The sequence below is a fragment of the Epinephelus fuscoguttatus genome, linkage group LG21 (genome assembly GCF_011397635.1).
Source record: "Epinephelus fuscoguttatus linkage group LG21, E.fuscoguttatus.final_Chr_v1".
NCBI classification, from domain to species: domain Eukaryota; kingdom Metazoa; phylum Chordata; class Actinopteri; order Perciformes; family Serranidae; genus Epinephelus; species Epinephelus fuscoguttatus.
Genome location: NC_064772.1, coordinates 2364346 through 2382240, shown reverse-complemented (window position 1 = coordinate 2382240; position 17895 = coordinate 2364346). Strand labels below are relative to the sequence as shown.

The window sequence follows — 17895 nt, the reverse complement described above, 5'->3', positions numbered from 1 at the left end:
AAGACACACTACCAAAAAAACGCAAATATAGGCCTAAACACCTGGGGTTGGCTTTTACTTTTACTTTCACTGGTGAGTTTGTTTTAATGACTGACAATAATACGTCATCAATTTTAATTAATAATATTTTGTATTGAAATAACTAAAACTGTAAAACATGTAGTATTTACCTCTTACATGTACTGGAGAAGGAAAAAGTGGTAGAAAATTTAAATACTCTAGTACAAGTACCTCAAAATAGTACTTAACTACAGGACTTGAGTAAATATACTTAACTATATTATATACGATTTTAAGGTTCTTTTATTAGTTTTTAAATGTCTTAACGGTCTTGGGCCTTCTTATCTATCTGACCTGCTTTTACCATATCAACCCTCGCAGACCCTGAGGTCCTCCGGCACCGGCCTTTTAACCATACCACAAGTTAGGACTAAAACACACGGGGAGGCGGCATTTAAATATTATGGCCCCCGATTGTGGAACAGCCTGCCGGAGAACCTCAGAGCTGCAGAGACTGTTGATGTTTTTAAAAAGAGGCTCAAGACTCATCTTTTTAATCAGGCTTTTAACTGATCTCTGTATTTATCTATTTTAAATTCCTCTTATAACCGATTTATCCATCTATTATCTATTTTTTATTTATTTTTTATATTCTTACCCTTCCTCTTTTTAAATTCTTATCTCATTTAACCTTTATCTTTTGTTTTTTTAGTTAGCCTATAGGTTTTAGTTTTGATGCATTTTATGTCTCTGTTTTAGATCATTCTTACCTAGCTACTAACTCAATTTTATGAGCTAAATAGCTTTTTGTTGGGTGGGAGGGTTGGGTTTTCTCTTTTCTTTTTGTTTTCTGTTTGGATCTTTGTTGTTTTTAACCTGTGTGAGGCACTTTGTGTTACTGTTGTATGAAAAGTGCCATATAACTAAAGTTGACTTGATTTGATTTGATATATACTTTCCACCACTGGTTTTCTTCTTCTCTTATGTTAATTACAGTATGTCTCATGCACACAAACAGAGTTCCATATTTCCCAAAGCAGTGATCTTACCCTCATCACACACACACACACACACACACACACACACACACAGGTTAGATGTTGAATGAATATTCTCTCTGTGCTTGCTGTACAGCAGAATATTAAATATGAAATAGAGCAGGACAGAAAGTGGGCAACATGTTCAGTTGTGCAATGTTTCTCATGGAGGTGTCACGTCTTTAGCTTTGCTTTGTAAACTCAGTCTGTAAAAGCTGCCTCTGCCAGGAAAATTAAAGACCTTTATATTGTGGTACTGGTACTTTTAGTACTGTGATTTAAGACTAATGAGTGCTTCTGCCACCACTGTCTGCTGTACCTCTCCAACTCTTTCTGTGTGTGTGCTGCAGGTGTACGATCACATGCTGAAGCGCTTCGCCCGATTGGAGGAGAAAGTCCTGCAGGAGACCTGCCTCTAAGCTACAGCCACCAATCAGTGTCGTTGAAGAAGTGTGCGCCCTTTGATGAAGATAATAAAAACTTCTTTTTTTAAAAAAAAACAACAACAAGAAACACTTGATTTTGAATATAGATGAAAAGAAATTTGGAAACCTGAATTTGATAAGTGATAGATTAGTACTGCTAGTCAATCAAAAATAATTGATTGATGGCAGTGAATTTTAAAGAGTAACTAAACCCTAAAATCATTTTTTTCAGCTGATAATCATTGTTTCTGGTTGTACAGTAGTGTTACTGACTGATCCTGCTCAATATCTTGACAGTTTAGTGCAAACTGTTGAAAATCTACATTTTATTTTAAAAATGTGGTATGGAGTGCCCTCTACAGCTTGAAACCTGGTTACTACATTTGAATTTACATTACATTACATTGGAGGCGAATGATTCTTTTTCGAGGCGAATGACGTCACTAACCGTCCACGCTAAAGCCTGCCCTCCTCCCTTTACTCCTCCCCTTACTATAAAACCATTCTGTCCGCAGACAGAGCCGAGCTGTGAGGGAGGGAGGGGTGGATGGATGCGGTGGGCTGCTGCTCTGAGCCCAGGCTCCCAGAGGGGGAGAAATAGAACCGGCCGCCTTGCCTTCTGCCCGTATGACACAGTTAGGGGCGGTTTTCCAAGCCACCATCGGCACATGAATATAAGCTCCACTGTCGGCAGGGTGAAAAAAAGTCTAAGTGTGGAGATGGGGAGAAGGGTGAACAGGGGGAAAGAGGCCGAGCTGCAGCCGCCTTCCCTTCTGCCTGTGTGACACAGTTAGGGGCGGTTTTCCAAGCCACCATCGGCACAATGAAAATAAGTTGAAGTGTGGAGCGGAGGAGAGGGACCTCTCTCTCCGCAGTGAGGGACAATCTTAACTCCACCCCCTTCCTCAGCCGCTCGCCTGTCTCACCCCTCCCTCAGCTCCGCCTATCTTCTGAACTTTTTGGAAATCAAGCTGTGAACGGAGTAATGCCTAGAGAGGGGGGTTTAGTTCCCATTTAACACATTCTCATCCACCACTCCAACCTGCCTCCTTACCCACTCAGGACTGCTTCCTTGCTTACTTCCATCAGTGCACTGTCACATGATTGCAGCCTTTCAAAATACGTAGAATATGTACGAATTTGGGCGCATTACTTTTTGTAGGAAAATATATATCTTACTATATAATGACGAAAACTCTGTCTGTGGGTGTGTGGATGTGTCTGTTCCACGTTTTTCTCCTCACTGACTTGGTCAATCCATGTGAAATTTGGCACAGTGGTAGAGACCAATCAGAGTCTGTCAGGCCTACCAGCTAATATATGACACGTCAGCAGCATGTCGGATGACGCTTCTGAGGAAGGCTGGAGTCTCAGTCCAAACTGTCAAGCAAGTAAAACATCTCCTTTACATCCTGTTCTGTCTGAATATAAGAAAACCTTCAAATATTCTAAATAAGAAGACAGTATGAACCTTATCAATCGATTTTTACTAAACTTGGTAGATATGTAGAACAGGACGCCTCAAGGTGAATGGACAAATTTAACTCTGCTTAAAAATGGCAAAATTGCAACTGATCACTGTGGCTCCCCCTGTGGCCGAATGTTTGTTTGTTTTTTCTAATTTTTGGTATGACTAAGTCATGGTATGGTATGCTGTACATAATCACGGAAACTGTCAGTGTGTCATTCTGTCATTCTACCAGTGCGCCCCACTTTTAAGTCAATACAACATATAAACACTGTCTGCCTTTCAATGTGCTACCTCAACTACTAATGTACAGTTTTAGCCCACTAGCTATCCCACTATTGGCAATGGTACTACTGTACTTTCAATAAAGCAATCGTACTATCAAATTCACAAAAACTCTGTCTGAATACATTGCTCTTCTTAATGGGTTCAGTTGACTATTTAATATGCAATTTCCTATGACCCAACATACACCATGTGAAACTGTACATGGGCAACTGTGCACTCAATGGGTATGGACTAGTATATACATATTCTGCAGGAAGGAGTCCCAAAACCCGGAAATTAGTTAGCCTTGTGCGGACTCCCAGTTCCCTCATCACGATGTCAGGTTTTTTGAATGTTTTTGGTTGGATGTCTGAAATACGATCTGTGGTTAACACAAGCTGAAGAGATGTTCGTGTTTTGTTCTATGACATAAAATGAGTCAGTAAATACCCCACCATGAATTTAGGAGCTTCTATGTGACTTACCTAACAAGTTGCTACAATAGACTAAAGAATGCCATTGCGCTGAATACAGCCTTACTGTTAAAGCTGGTGAACCAGGAGAGAATGGACTCAAATGCACGACTCAAGAGGCAGTTCAGGTAAGTAAAAAGTCTTTACTGGAGAAAATAGGTTTAGGTACACACAGGGAGATCAGTAGAGGCACAAGTATCCAAAAAGGGACAAGGCAGAGGCAGAGTCAAAAAACAGGCAAAGTCCAAAAAACCAACAAGGAGGCACAGGGAATCAAAAAGCTGGAACATCGACACACAAGGAGCTAAGACGAACTGGCACAGAGAGAAAACAAGGCACACACTAAATACTGTGGTGAGGGGAAGGATAACAAGGCACAGGTGAGACTAATCAGGGCGGGACACACAATTAGACACAGGTGAAGCCATCAAAAGGGAGGGAAAACACACAGGGGCAGGAAGTGAAGTGATCTGAAATGAGGAGATGTGAGTTTCAAAGTAAAACAGGAAACAACATAACTGAATAAAAACAACCTAAGAAACCTGAGCTGTGACACCTTACAGCCTCGTGGTGGTGGTTAAGTTAAGTCCTGTGACTGGTGTAGTTTGTTTATAGCCTAACATTAGCTTTGTTCTTCTGGGGATTGCATTTAGGCTTCAATAATTATAAAAAGTAGTGTTCATTTGTGAAGATTGTCTTGCTAAACAAAATGTGTAATGGGCTGTATTCACCAGAGCCCTTTTTCCTGAAGCAAATGTATTTTTTGAATTCTTGCAATTGGAGCACTGGAACTGAGTAATGAGCTGAGTGTCTATTCTTTGCTGAGCGCTGCATGTTTGGCATTTTTTTTTCCTGTGCACTGAGAGCTGAAAAATGATCAACTTCAGGTTAAAAGCAGCAGTTGTCACTGTCACTACCCAGTGGTCCAATCATAATGGAGGAGGGGCGGGACAAATACCACAAAGACCAACTTACACTTCTTACATGTGTTGGCACAGCGGCATGTGGAATTTTCACAGGCGAGTATTGTGCATTTTTGTGTAGTTTATTTGTCAAACCAGGCCTTTAAAATAATTCCTGCAATCACTGTTGTTGATCAAATTAAAGTTAACTTTTTTTTTTTTTCTTTTTTTTTTAAATTGCTGTTTAGGCATTTTATAATGGATTCGTTCCTGGAAAAAAAGAGGCTAATTTCACAAGTTAGATTTTGGAACAAATCCTTCAACTTCCAGTTTTGGATAATGTTAGTGTTGTGTTACACAAACTGGTGTCCCGACAAAATCATGATGTAATCTAAATGTTCTTTTTGTTAGGTCTAATTTTCATTAAACTAAATGACCTCATGAACGCCACTTTGGTTACAAATACTGTAACTCACACTCTATTGGAGGAAATACTGTTGAGAAGAGGTGGGATTAAGTCACATGTGCAAGTCATAACCTTCAAGTCTCAAGCAAGTCCCAAGTCACTGGAGGTGAAAATTAAGCAAGTCAGATCGAGTCCTTTCTGTAAGTCAAGCAAGACGAGTCAAGTCATGGGCCAGGTCAAGCAAGTTACAACTCAAGTCATACTCACAAACTCATAAAGATAATATAAACTGTGACGCTATCTCTCACCATTTCCAGAATTTTTACAATCATTTGATTAATGGAGAAAATAATCAGTAGATTAACCCATGATGAAAATAATCATTAGTTTGTAGTTCAAAATCAGCCCCACCTCAACCAACTACAACAGTAAAATCCTGCTTTTACATTACAATAATGCATGAGTCAGAATCATCTAATGTGATCATATATTGACAACAGTCACAGGGGACATTTTTACAGTACTTTTACTAAATGTAATACTTAAAGAACATTTTCCTGATTATACTTATATGCTTTTACACCAGTAACATTTTAAATGCAGGAATTTTACTGTATTGCAGGGTGGTATGTAACGCCTGCCAATGTAATAACTGTCCACAAACGTAATAAACTACAAATGTAATAAAAATCTGCAGCATTTAATGTAATAAACCCACAAATGTAATAAATTTTCCACAAACGTAATAGCCGCTGCCTACTACAAACATAACACACGATTTCCCACAAATGTAATAACTATTTCGTTTGCAGGGATTTATTATGTTTGTGGGGAAGTGAAAATCTTGTAATAACTTCCCACAAATGTAATAATACAATGAATTAAAGCTGTGAGCAGCGTTGGGCGGGACCTCGGACCCTCGCTGTCGGCCTCCAGCTCACGTAGACGGTGTGAATTAGCCTATTCATAAGAGTCATGACTTGGGAGTAGAACTTTGATGGCTTCTGAAAACCAAACTACTGACAAGGACATCAATCAGTCAATCAATCAATCTCACAAATCACAATTTGCCTCACAGGGCTTTACAGCATCCAACATCCCTCTGTCCTTAGGACCCAATGAGACAGAAGGGGAGACAGAGAGAGATGCAAGACAGACGGTAATTTTAATAGCTTACAACAACATTAATGAAAAGTAATAATATTATAATTCTGGCCTACAGACAGACAGACAGACAGACACACACACACACACACACACACACACACACACAGAGCACAAAGACGTCAGCCTCTGTCCTTGTAACAGCAATGAGGAATCAACCCAAGTTAGTGAGGTAAGCTTGCTATTAGGGTTGGGTATCGTTTAGGTTTTATCCGATACCGGTGCCAAACCAGTACTTTTGAAACGGTGCCGGTGCTTAAACGGTGCCCGAACCGGTGCTTAAAGAATTGAAAACATACAAACTTTGTCCAAAAACGGTGCCTTTTTATTAAGGCATTTTGTGTTTGCTAGTTCACCCTACATGCATAAATTTAGCGCATTAATTTAACAACATTAACCCTTTGGGCCCTAGGCGTTTTTGGGGTATTTTTACTGCCTTTACTTTTAAGCTCACAGTCATTATAAAGGCTACATACACATGCTATATCTTGTTTTTTTCAGGACAATCCGGGCTAACAAGATCATTTCATGTCCTTCTATGTGCCTGTATTTTATATTAATTTTTATATCAATGAAAAAAACAAATCCGCGTGACTAAATTCTTACATTTTTACATGTATCTCAGCATAGCAAGTTGGAAGAAGACATATTCTGCCATATCTGAAGAGGGGAGACTCTCTGGAATCTGGCAATATAAAGAACCATGATGGAGGGACAGTCTGTCACTTCACAGTTGTCCAAAACATGTGGTTTGTGCCAGGTGGACATGATTGCCAGTATTTTTCATTATTGCAAGAAATTCCATTGACTCATTCACAAGTCAAAAATGTGTTTTATCTGAAAGAAACATGCAATATTTACATCTAAGATCATAGAAAAATAGTCAACCAAGTGCAATGATGTCCTCTAAGATAATATTTGCCACTTTGTTTGCAGTAAACAAAGTTTGCTGTTGTTTTTCAGTTTCAGTTATATATTGGGGGAACATTTTGGGCATTGGTGGAGGGGCACGTGTCCCCCTCAATGTATATGGTGATTACGGCCCTGTCAGCATGCATAATTAGGCTGCAGTTGTCTGGGTGCGCAAAGGTGAAGTGGCTGGTCTTGTCATACAAAGTTTGATGGAGTGTCAACTGGACAATATGGAGATATCTGCATCTTGAAAGCCAGACTACAAATGTGGATAGACAGGGAGAAACACATGCAAGCCTAAGACGTGGTAAGATACGATATTCCTCACTATATGAAGTGACTAATAACAAGATCTGTATAATGGGTTGTAAAGAAATTCATCAGGTTTTTATTTTGTAGACAATCAATCTGTATTTATAGCGTGATGGGATGACAGCACAATGATGTGTGTGGTATCACTGGAAAGCTCTGCTCCTGCGCTTTCATGTGATATGCGTGGCATTTCTGTGCGAGCCTGCGTTCGTGAGTAATCCATCCAAGAGTAATGTGTGTGCAAAGCTGTATGAAAGCTCTGTTATACATCATTTTAGTGTAACTTTATCTTTTTTTTTTTTTGGCTGTGAAAATATTGGACTATCGACAAGTGCTTGGTCTTCTCGGAAAGCTACAGTTCTGCTGTTTCACGTGATATGCGTGGCTTCTCGCTATGACGCAAGGTCGCGGAGAAAATCCACAGAGAAGAACGGGTGTGAATTTGGACGCACTATGCGTCGTTCGGGCCATAGGGTTAAGTTACTTACTCGACGTAAATTACACATTAACAACATTAAGTTACTCACAAGAAGAACGGCTGCTGTCATCATCTGTAGCGCCAATGACACTGGCAGGGCTGGGAGTAGGACTCTCTTCTCCGGGATGCTGCTAACTCCAATAGCGGCAGAAGATGTGCTTGGCGTGGGGTCTCGCAGGCTATCAGAGACGGTGCATTGCTCGGCTTTTAAAAAAATGCCATGCGTCGTCAGATGCTTAATCAAATTCGAGGTGTTACCTCCCTTGCACAATATCGCCTTCGAGCACTTGTTGCAGGCAGCCGAGTCTGCATCTTTTGAGGTGAAGTGCAGCCAAACTTTCGACCGTTTCACTTTTCGGCATTTTAGGTTCACTTCAATCCAATCAAGGGTTATTGTGTGCAGGTGCAGGTGAAATATACTGACGTGACGTCACGTGTAGCGCACATCCACGGCTGCCCAATGAGCTGGATGCACTTCTCGGCAGGGATCCAAAACTCTGCATAACACCGGCACGGCAATAGAGGTAAGGGGGCGGTAATGAAAAATTCAGTGGCACCGAAATGAAGCACCGAAATCTGCGTTGCTTTCCGGTCTGGTTACTACCGTTTACGTCGGCACCGGTGCCGTCATGGTACCGGGTATCAGTACCCATCCCTACTGACGAATATTGGTTGTACCACCTGACAACATTAGTTATGACATGAAATATGCTGAAAAAAATGCATTTTCATTTCAAATAGTTAACGTGTTCTAGTCATCACTCTCTATTTAAGTTTTCTAAGACTTAAACCCTAACCCATCAAAAACAATTCACATAAGATTACATTTGATACAACACTACAACACTATAATGCTATTCTAAATGGCAACAGTGAAGTAGCTTTTAACAAAATCGGAACATTTTCAAATGTTGGGTCAACATTGGTAAACAATATCTCATCTCAGTTTTGTGTATTAAAGTATTCCCAGTCTGAATGCATTAGCCATGTGTGCCGTGAATTGAGAGGCTCTGGCTCTGCAATCACTTTGAGCACTTCAGCTGCGTAGAAAAAAATGATGTCAGCACGATGTGGCCAAGTGAATGCATTTTTTCCTCCCAGTTGCTGCATGCAGCTCACCTCAATCTCTTCCCCAACTACTTGAAGGACCTGCCCCACAAATGGCTGACCTTAATAATTCACCATGATAAACTTTCCATTTAGATCACTGCTCTCATGGGTGCTCTCATAGGCGCTCTCATGGGCACTGGCCTGACCACTGGCCCAGGCACTGACTGTATGGAGGTTGACCATTATGGGATTGTGGCATTGGCAGATATTTGGTCTGCTACAGAAGCAATAGATCTCTCTGTGCATGACTTTCCCTGTTTCAGTGGAGATTAATTGGTGCAACGCCAAAGTTCCCTTTACAGGAGGCACAACCTCAGGGACCGCTTCATCAAATCTTCTGATGTCCTCCTCAGTCACCCAGAAGAACTTGACATCAGATTTCCTCTCTGTTAGGAGGTTGTAAAAATCTTCTGGGGTCTGGACATCTTCACCCCTTTGGACAGCAGAGTCAGCAGTGCGCTTCACTGCACCGCCAACTCCATCGGGGGCGCCTTTTCCATGGGACTTCTCTGAGAAGTTCCATGTCACCTGCCGGAAGCCTGAGAGGAAGGGAATGGTGCTGAGCAAATAAAAATTCTTTTTATTGCGGTATTGGGTGCCTGGACCATCACTCATCACATGTAGAATTGTAGGAGATGGATTGCAATTCTTGATCACATCCCTCAGCACTGGCTCCAAGTGGGCCCACACAGCTCTCTCATCATGCCGAAGGGATGCAGTGATGGTTGCATAGGACTGTGAGCCTGCTGCTGTATAAGCCACACATGTGTGGACTGTGGCCTGCTTCCGACTCCCTCCAAAATGAAAAGCCTGCACCTCACTATTAAGTTTGCAGGAGAAATTCTCTGAAAAGTCCACATGGAGGACAATTTCATCTTCTCTTAGGCTTTCTTTTAAAGCCCTGCACTCTTTGGCTTGGCGCAACCAGTTGTAGTGGTGTTTGGCTAGGCTGTCGAGCTTTTGATTGAAAATGTTCAACAGTTCAGCACATGTTCCAGTTTGTGTTTCTTTTACAAAATTCATGTATGTTTTTGGCCCCTCTGACATGGATTTTCTGATCCACTGATGCCATGTCATGGTCTCTTCTGCCTGTGGTACTGGAATTTCAATCTCATTATAACAGCATTTGGGGCAGACTCGATACATGCATGTCTTGTTGTCTGGACTGCATACAATAGAAGACAACAGCTGAGACATGCTGGTAGTTTTCAGGAGACCTTTCTGGTGCAGTTTTTTGGTCAAGAGTTTGACATCCTCATGGTCTAAGCACGCACCTGTACTCGTGTCTGATAATTTTGGCTGCGTTACAAAAAATGGACAATATCGAACAAACTGTCTGTAAGACAGCCTGTGAGCCTTTTGCACTTCAGAATTATACTGCAGGTGGAGTTCAGTGAGGGGTTTAACTAATACACGTCTCTGTTGTTTGTTTTTGTTTTTTGTGACTGTGTCCTTTCTCCCTGGCAGTAAGCGACTGTTCTCATCTCGACAGAGGAAGTCTACAACTCTTTCTTTTCTCTGGATGGCCACTGGACTTGATCTGTTTCCTTCAGTAGATTTAGCCTTTTGCTTTTCAGGCTTCATTTTCTTTAATATTTCTATTCGTTTTCTTAACTTTTCAGACTCTCTTTTGGCAGCTTCCACTTCTCGTTTCATTTTTTGCATTTTCCTGCGCAACTTTGCTTTCTCTCTTTTCCATCTACTGCATGCTTTTCTTTGTGGTGTTGAAGATGCCTTAAGTGTATCTACACTGACAATATCATCCTTGTTGGGAGGGTTAAGTTCAAGGTTAGGTTCATCCTTGTTGGGATGGTTAGGTTCAAGGTTAGGTTCATCCTTGTTGGGAGGGTTAGGTTCAAGCTCTGCTGGGGGTTCTATTGACTCGGGTATGAAATTCAAGATTTCCTCCATGGCCCTTTCCCTGTCTCTGTGCTTTCTCTGATCTTGCCTCCACTGTTGCCTCATTTTTTCCTTTTCTTGCTTAGACAGTTGGCTGATAGGGGGCTTCACAATTTTTCCCTCTCTTTTCCTCTTCTGATAACTATAAAACACAAGAACTGATAAACTGACAAATTCCCATTTAAGAATCTGAAAGTTCTAATATAATTATAATAACTGTAAAATTAACTGTTGTGTTGTGTCTAGATGTATTACCTCTCTTTTCTTTTTGCAAGATATGCTTCCCTTGCAGCTGGATCATTGTTAATGCGCGCCCTGTGTCGTGCTGATTTTTCTTTAGTTGATAGTGGTATCTAAAATGTACAAATTATCATGTGAAATGTTTTAAAGTGTGTAATATCTTTAAATTTAAAACTAGTAAACATTTTAGAAGTGTCATGGATAATCTTAGAGCTTTGAATAGCATTATATAGTGACATTCCTTGCAGTTCTGCCACCTGACTAACTGGTTGCACCACCTGACTATTGCAACTAATCTCAAATTAAACAGGCTTCTGTTTGGGTGCTAGCATTAGCTTCTACCCTTGTCATGAAGTTCAAACAGACCACTTCTTTAAAAAATAAAGAGTTTTATGATAAAATAACATTTTTCTAGTTTTACATTGGTTGTACCACCTGATGTGGGAAGCGTACCAGCCTACATATGAGTTGAAAGTAGTTATTTTTATCAGTATTTGACAGAGATCTACAAACCTTTTAGCTTTGTCCCAAGGTCACTTGGGGTCTCCTGGCTGATGCAACATCCTGTTTACAGCTATTGTCTCTTCACTTCAAAATAAAAGTCCAATGTTTATGGTTGCACCACCCTGACATTTAGGAAATGAAAATTGCTGGACAAAAGTTTTGCAGTCATTTTAACAGCTTTAAAACTATTGGAAAAAAAAACATTATCCAAAAGACTTCAAACATAAAATAATGCCAGAATATTTTATTTTGAATTTATCATTATTTAAATAACATTTTTAATAGTTTTCTGACATCTTAGAGGTTTGAGAAGCCAAAACATAAAAGAATATAATTATTTGAATTTACTGAAAAATGTATGAAAATAAATAGGTTTTATAGAATAAAGTGATAGATATCCTGAATAGATTAAATTATGTTTTTTAAAAATAATGGACTCGGACACAAAAATATGCATGTCATGTCACTGACCCGTTTACACCTGTTCCAATCGATTAAACTGGCAAAAAAAATAAATAAATAAATCAAAAAATGATTCAAGAACTGAAAATTGTAGAAGACCTTAGTCTTCAGTCTGAAAAAGCAGAGTCAACTAATGCTAAACATTAAAGTGCTGTGTTAAACCAGGGTTGCCAACTCTCACGAGACCCACATCTGGTGTGACTGTTACTCTTTCACCATCAATGTCACTCTCTCACGCCAGCCCATCATGTGGCTTTACCGGACCGCATACTATTCTCAGAAAGCAAGTTTAGGTCTTGTGGGGCTACCCTGAACTTCATGCTACTTTGTTCTTCCCCAGTTCTCCTACACTGGTTGCCTACTGGCTTACAAAGTAAATAGAGTGGAAGTCGCCTGTCGTCGATATATTGCTGGTCGGAATTGTACCAGCGTAAGCAAATTGCCAACAAATTTACATTGTGTTATGAAACCATGTGCCCTGCCTGAATAACTAAAACACATTTATGATGAAAAATACTACCATCAGATTGATGAAATTGACCTTGATCTGCGCTGTAAAACAAATATTGAGCATCTAGATGTATGTAAGGCGTAGGCCTATAGATATGAATATGTTAACCTACACTCATTTCCTCTGTTTGCTACATGTGCATATTAACTCTTTTAAGGTAAAAAAAAAAAAAGTGCCGCTGTGTCCATGTATGTTCATGACCACACACGCACTTGCAAATATTATGTCACAACGTAAAATCTCACTCCAGCCCTCTGACCAAAGTTAGCAACCCTGTTAAACACACCTTGAGTTGGATGCAATTACAATATGTTGTGACAACTTCTCTGTTTCACCAGACCTCTGGGAATGGTTGACCTAGTAGGTAGAAAATAGTAGCTAATGTTAGCTAACGTTAACTAGTAACATTAGCTTGACAGCATTTCATCAAACCATTGGGAATGGTTGACCTAGCAGGTAGAAAATAGTAGATAAAGTTTGCTAATGTTAGCTAGTATACTGGTCTGACAACATTTCATCAGATCTCTGGTTGACCGAGGTGGTAGGAAATTCCTCTCATCCATGTTACGTCATTGTCAGTTGTTAACTGTAACATTTCTGTTAAAATCAAACTGTCTAACATTAGCTAACTGGTAACATTACCATTAATAGCAAGTAGGGATGGGTACTGATACCCGGTACCATGACGGCACCGGTGCCGACGTAAACGGTAGTAACCAGACCGGAAAGCAACGCAGATTTCGGTGCTTCATTTCGGTGCCACTGAATTTTTCATTACCGCCCCCTTACCTCTATTGCCGTGCCGGTGTTATGCAGAGTTTTGGATCCCTGCCGAGAAGTGCATCCAGCTCATTGGGCAGCCGTGGATGTGCGCTACACGTGACGTCACGTCAGTATATTTCACCTGCACCTGCACACAATAACCCTTGATTGGATTGAAGTGAACCTAAAATGCCGAAAGTGAAACGGTCGAAAGTTTGGCTGCACTTCACCTCAAAAGATGCAGACTCGGCTGCCTGCAACAAGTGCTCGAAGGCGATATTGTGCAAGGGAGGTAACACCTCGAATTTGATTAAGCATCTGACGACGCATGGCATTTTTTTAAAAGCCGAGCAATGCACCGTCTCTGATAGCCTGCGAGACCCCACGCCAAGCACATCTTCTGCCGCTATTGGAGTTAGCAGCATCCCCGGAGAAGAGAGTCCTACTCCCAGCCCTGCCAGTGTCATTGACGCTACAGATGATGACAGCAGCCGTTCTTCTTCGGGTGAGTAACTTAATGTTGTTAATATGTAATTTACGTCGAGTAAGTAACTTAACCCTATGGGCCCGAACGACGCATAGTGCGTCCAAATTCACACCCGTTCTTCTCTGTGGATTTTCTCCGCGACCTTGCGTCATAGCGAGAAGCCACGCATATCACGTGAAACAGCAGAACTGTAGCTTTCCGAGAAGACCAAGCACTTGTCGATAGTCCAATATTTTCACAGCCAAAAAAAAAAAAAATGATGAAGTTACACTAAAATGATGTATAACAGAGCTTTCATACAGCTTTGCACACACATTACTCTTGGATGGATCACTCGCGAACGCAGGCTCGCACAGAAATGCCACGCATATCACATGAAAGCGCAGGAGCAGCGCTTTCCAGGGATACCACACACATCATTGTGCTGTCATCCCATCACGCTATAAATACAGATTGATTGTCTACAAAATAAAAACCTGATGAATTTCTTTACAACCCATTATACAGATCTTGTTATTAGTCACTTCATATAGTGAGGAATATCGTATCTTACCACGTCTTAGGCTTGCATGTGTTTCTCCCTGTCTATCCACATTTGTAGTCCGGCTTTCAAGATGCAGATATCTCCATATTGTCCAGTTGACACTCCATCAAACTTTGTATGACAAGACCAGCCACTTCACCTTTGCGCACCCAGACAACTGCAGCCTAATTATGCATGCTGACAGGGCCGTAATCACCATATACATTGAGGGGGACACGTGCCCCTCCACCAATGCCCAAAATGTTCCCCCAATATATAACTGAAACTGAAAAACAACAGCAAACTTTGTTTACTGCAAACAAAGTGGCAAATATTATCTTAGAGGACATCATTGCACTTGGTTGACTATTTTTCTATGATCTTAGATGTAAATATTGCATGTTTCTTTCAGATAAAACACATTTTTGACTTGTGAATGAGTCAATGGAATTTCTTGCAATAATGAAAAATACTGGCAATCATGTCCACCTGGCACAAACCACATGTTTTGGACAACTGTGAAGTGACAGACTGTCCCACCATCATGGTTCTTTATATTGCCAGATTCCAGAGAGTCTCCCCTCTTCAGATATGGCAGAATATGTCTTCTTCCAACTTGCTATGCTGAGATACATGTAAAAATGTAAGAATTTAGTCACGCGGATTTGTTTTTTTCATTGATATAAAAATTAATATAAAATACAGGCACATAGAAGGACATGAAATGATCTTGTTAGCCCGGATTGTCCTGAAAAAAACAAGATATAGCATGTGTATGTAGCCTTTATAATGACTGTGAGCTTAAAAGTAAAGGCAGTAAAAATACCCCAAAAACGCCTAGGGCCCAAAGGGTTAATGTTGTTAAATTAATGCGCTAAATTTATGCATGTAGGGTGAACTAGCAAACACAAAATGCCTTAATAAAAAGGCACCGTTTTTGGACAAAGTTTGTATGTTTTCAATTCTTTAAGCACCGGTTCGGGCACCGTTTAAGCACCGGCACCGTTTCAAAAGTACTGGTTTGGCACCGGTATCGGATAAAACCTAAACGATACCCAACCCTATTCGTCAGGTGGTGCAACCAATTTAAACCAATAAATGATAGGTTAAAGTGACCAAATGGTTTCTAAATGTAATGTGTGTAGTTATTATACTGAATATATGAATTTGTGTATCTGTGTAATTATTTTCCTGACTTTAAATGTAAAACTGGATGTTAACGATACTTAAAACCTGACCTGCAGAATGCAAAATCTTAAATTATTGTTAAAAAAAAAAAAAAAACCCACAATGATAAAATAATAATGTGTTACCTAGTGTAGACACCCTAAGGGATAGTTGCCAAAGAATTAATCTTTAAATCTTTAAATCTTTAAATATATATATATATATATTATATAATTTATATTTAATATTTGGTTGCGCCACCTGACATTTTTTTTTGTCATGAAGTTAAAAATACTGTTAAAAAATCAGTTAAAACTGTTAGAATATTTATTCAATAAATAAGACTTGTTCAAACACATTGTTCTGGACTCAAAAATATGCACTACATCTATATTGAAAATACTTTTTAAAAATACCTTTTTAGAAGCTTTATTTGTCATTGACCCAAACAACAAAAATCATAGGCATTTGTTCAGTGTCAGTAGCATAGACTGTATATAAAAATGGACAACAATTCTCCACTTACCCCCACTATATAAAACTGAAGCCAATATATCCCAAATAACATTTGGGAAAAATTTGTTTGACATGAACTTTGAGTTTTTTGTTTGGCCCATATCTTACCTGCTAACATGGAGGGGGCAGTGTTTATGACCTATACTGCAGCCAGACACGAGGGGGCAATCAAGATGTTTCGGCTTCTCTTTTAAGGAAGTGTCTAGCTTTATATATAGTCTATAGTTGGACAGGGCACTGATGTATGATATCATATGAAAGCTGTACGTGCTGACGTATTGCGGTAAGCGAGTTGTGTCATTTCCGGTGTTTCTGTGACAGCGTCTCTGTACTACTCTGGTGGATTCTACTAGCCTGCTTTCTCACTTCAGTTGTTTTAACGTTGCTTTAACGTCTACTTCAAGTCTTAACCCACACTGGTTCTGTTTAAGCACTTAACATTATAGCTCTCCTCCTTTCTACGACTTTCTCGCTAAGCTCTTAGCTGTTGTTTGCACGTTACCAGCCTTGGTAGCTACATTAGCTTTACAGTTAGCGATGGCTTCTCCCTCTGCTCTCTGTTGCTCGGTGTGCCAAATGTTCAGTTATGCCTCTGCCTCCTTTAGCGACAGTGGTAATTGTAATAAGTGTAGCTTATTTGCTGCGTTGGAGGCGAGGCTTAGTGAATTAGAAGCGCGGCTCCGCACCATGGAAAACCATTCAGTAGCTGCGGTAGTTAGCCAGCCCCCTGTAGCCGGTGCGGAGCCATATAGCATAGCCTTAGCCTCTGCTAACTGTCCTCCGGTAACTCCCGTTCAGCTTGGAGGTTGGGTTACAGTTCGCCAGAAGCACAGCTCCAAGCCGAAGCCCACGGCTCACCACCAGCCTGTTCATGTTTCCGACCGCTTTTCCCCACTCAGCGACACACCCGCTGAGGATAAAACTCTGGTTATTGGCAGCTCTATTCTGAGGAACGTGAAGTTAGCAACACCAGCGACCATAGTCAAATGTATCCCTGGGGCTAGAGCGGGCGACATTGAATCAAATTTAAAACTGCTGGCTAAAGCTAAACGTAGATTCAGTAAGATTGTTATTCATGTCGGCGGTAATGACACCCGGTTACGGCAATCGGAGGTCACTAAAATTAATATTGCCTCGGTGTGTGAATATGCAAAAAGGATGTCGGACTCCGTAGTTTTCTCTGGACCCCTCCCAAATCTGACCAGTGATGACATGTTTAGCCGCATGTCATCATTTAATCGCTGGCTGTCCAGGTGGTGGCCAGCAAACGATGTGGGTTTCGTTAATAATTGGCAAACTTTCTGGGGAAAACCTGGTCTTATGAGGAGAGACGGCATTCATCCCACTTTGGATGGAGCTGCTCTCATTTCTAGGAACCTGGCAAACTTTATTAGTAATTTAAATCCCTGACAACCCAGAGTTGAGACCAGGACTCGGAGACGCAGTCCTACACGCTTCTCTGAGCTTCTAGTTCAGTTACCCAGCCATAGTTTTCATAGTTTCATAGAGTTGTGCATAACAACCTCATAAAAATGAAAACCTCTTCTGTGACAGAAAGACAAAACAGGAGAATTAAATGCGGACTGTTAAATATCAGGTCTCTATCATCTAAAGCAGTGTTAGTAAACGAATTAATATCAGATAATCATATTGATTTACTCAGTCTCACTGAAACCTGGCTGTGTCAAGATGAATATGTCAGTCTAAATGAATCCACTCCTCCCAGTCATAATAATACCCACATTCCTCGAGGCAGCGGCCGAGGAGGGGGAGTTGCAGCCATTTTTAACTCTAGTCTGTTAATCAGCCCTAAACCTAAACTAGATTATAATTCATTTGAAAGCCTCGTTCTTAGTCTTTTACATCCGAC

At 40.5% G+C, this 17895-nt stretch overlaps 2 protein-coding genes across 4 annotated transcripts in view; one reads left to right on the top strand and one right to left on the bottom strand.

The window, feature by feature from the left end:
- xylb (xylulokinase homolog (H. influenzae)) overlaps nt 1–17895 on the top strand; it is a 294008-nt gene that overhangs the window by 187967 nt on the left and 88146 nt on the right. The window contains exon 19 of one of the 2 annotated variants that reach the window (XM_049565798.1): nt 1388–3326. The exons of the other annotated variant lie outside the window; for it this stretch is intronic. Within the exon in view, the coding sequence (XP_049421755.1) occupies nt 1388–1456 (69 nt within the window). The 3' untranslated portion in view covers nt 1457–3326. Of the gene's footprint in view, nt 1–1387; nt 3327–17895 lie in introns of those variants that run through there. 2 annotated transcript variants of the gene reach the window in all.
- LOC125882102 (uncharacterized) lies at nt 8385–11675 on the bottom strand. Of its 2 annotated transcripts, none has more exons than XM_049565772.1 (2): nt 11607–11675; nt 8385–11206 (listed from the first exon to the last, which is right to left on the bottom strand). In XM_049565772.1, the coding sequence occupies exon 2, from the start codon at nt 10917–10919 to the stop codon at nt 9015–9017; it is 1905 nt and encodes a 634-aa protein (XP_049421729.1). In that variant the 5' UTR covers nt 10920–11206; nt 11607–11675; the 3' UTR covers nt 8385–9014. The 2 variants fall into 2 exon arrangements, with proteins under 2 accessions (XP_049421729.1, XP_049421730.1); XM_049565773.1 differs by having other exon boundaries at nt 8385–10995; nt 11109–11661.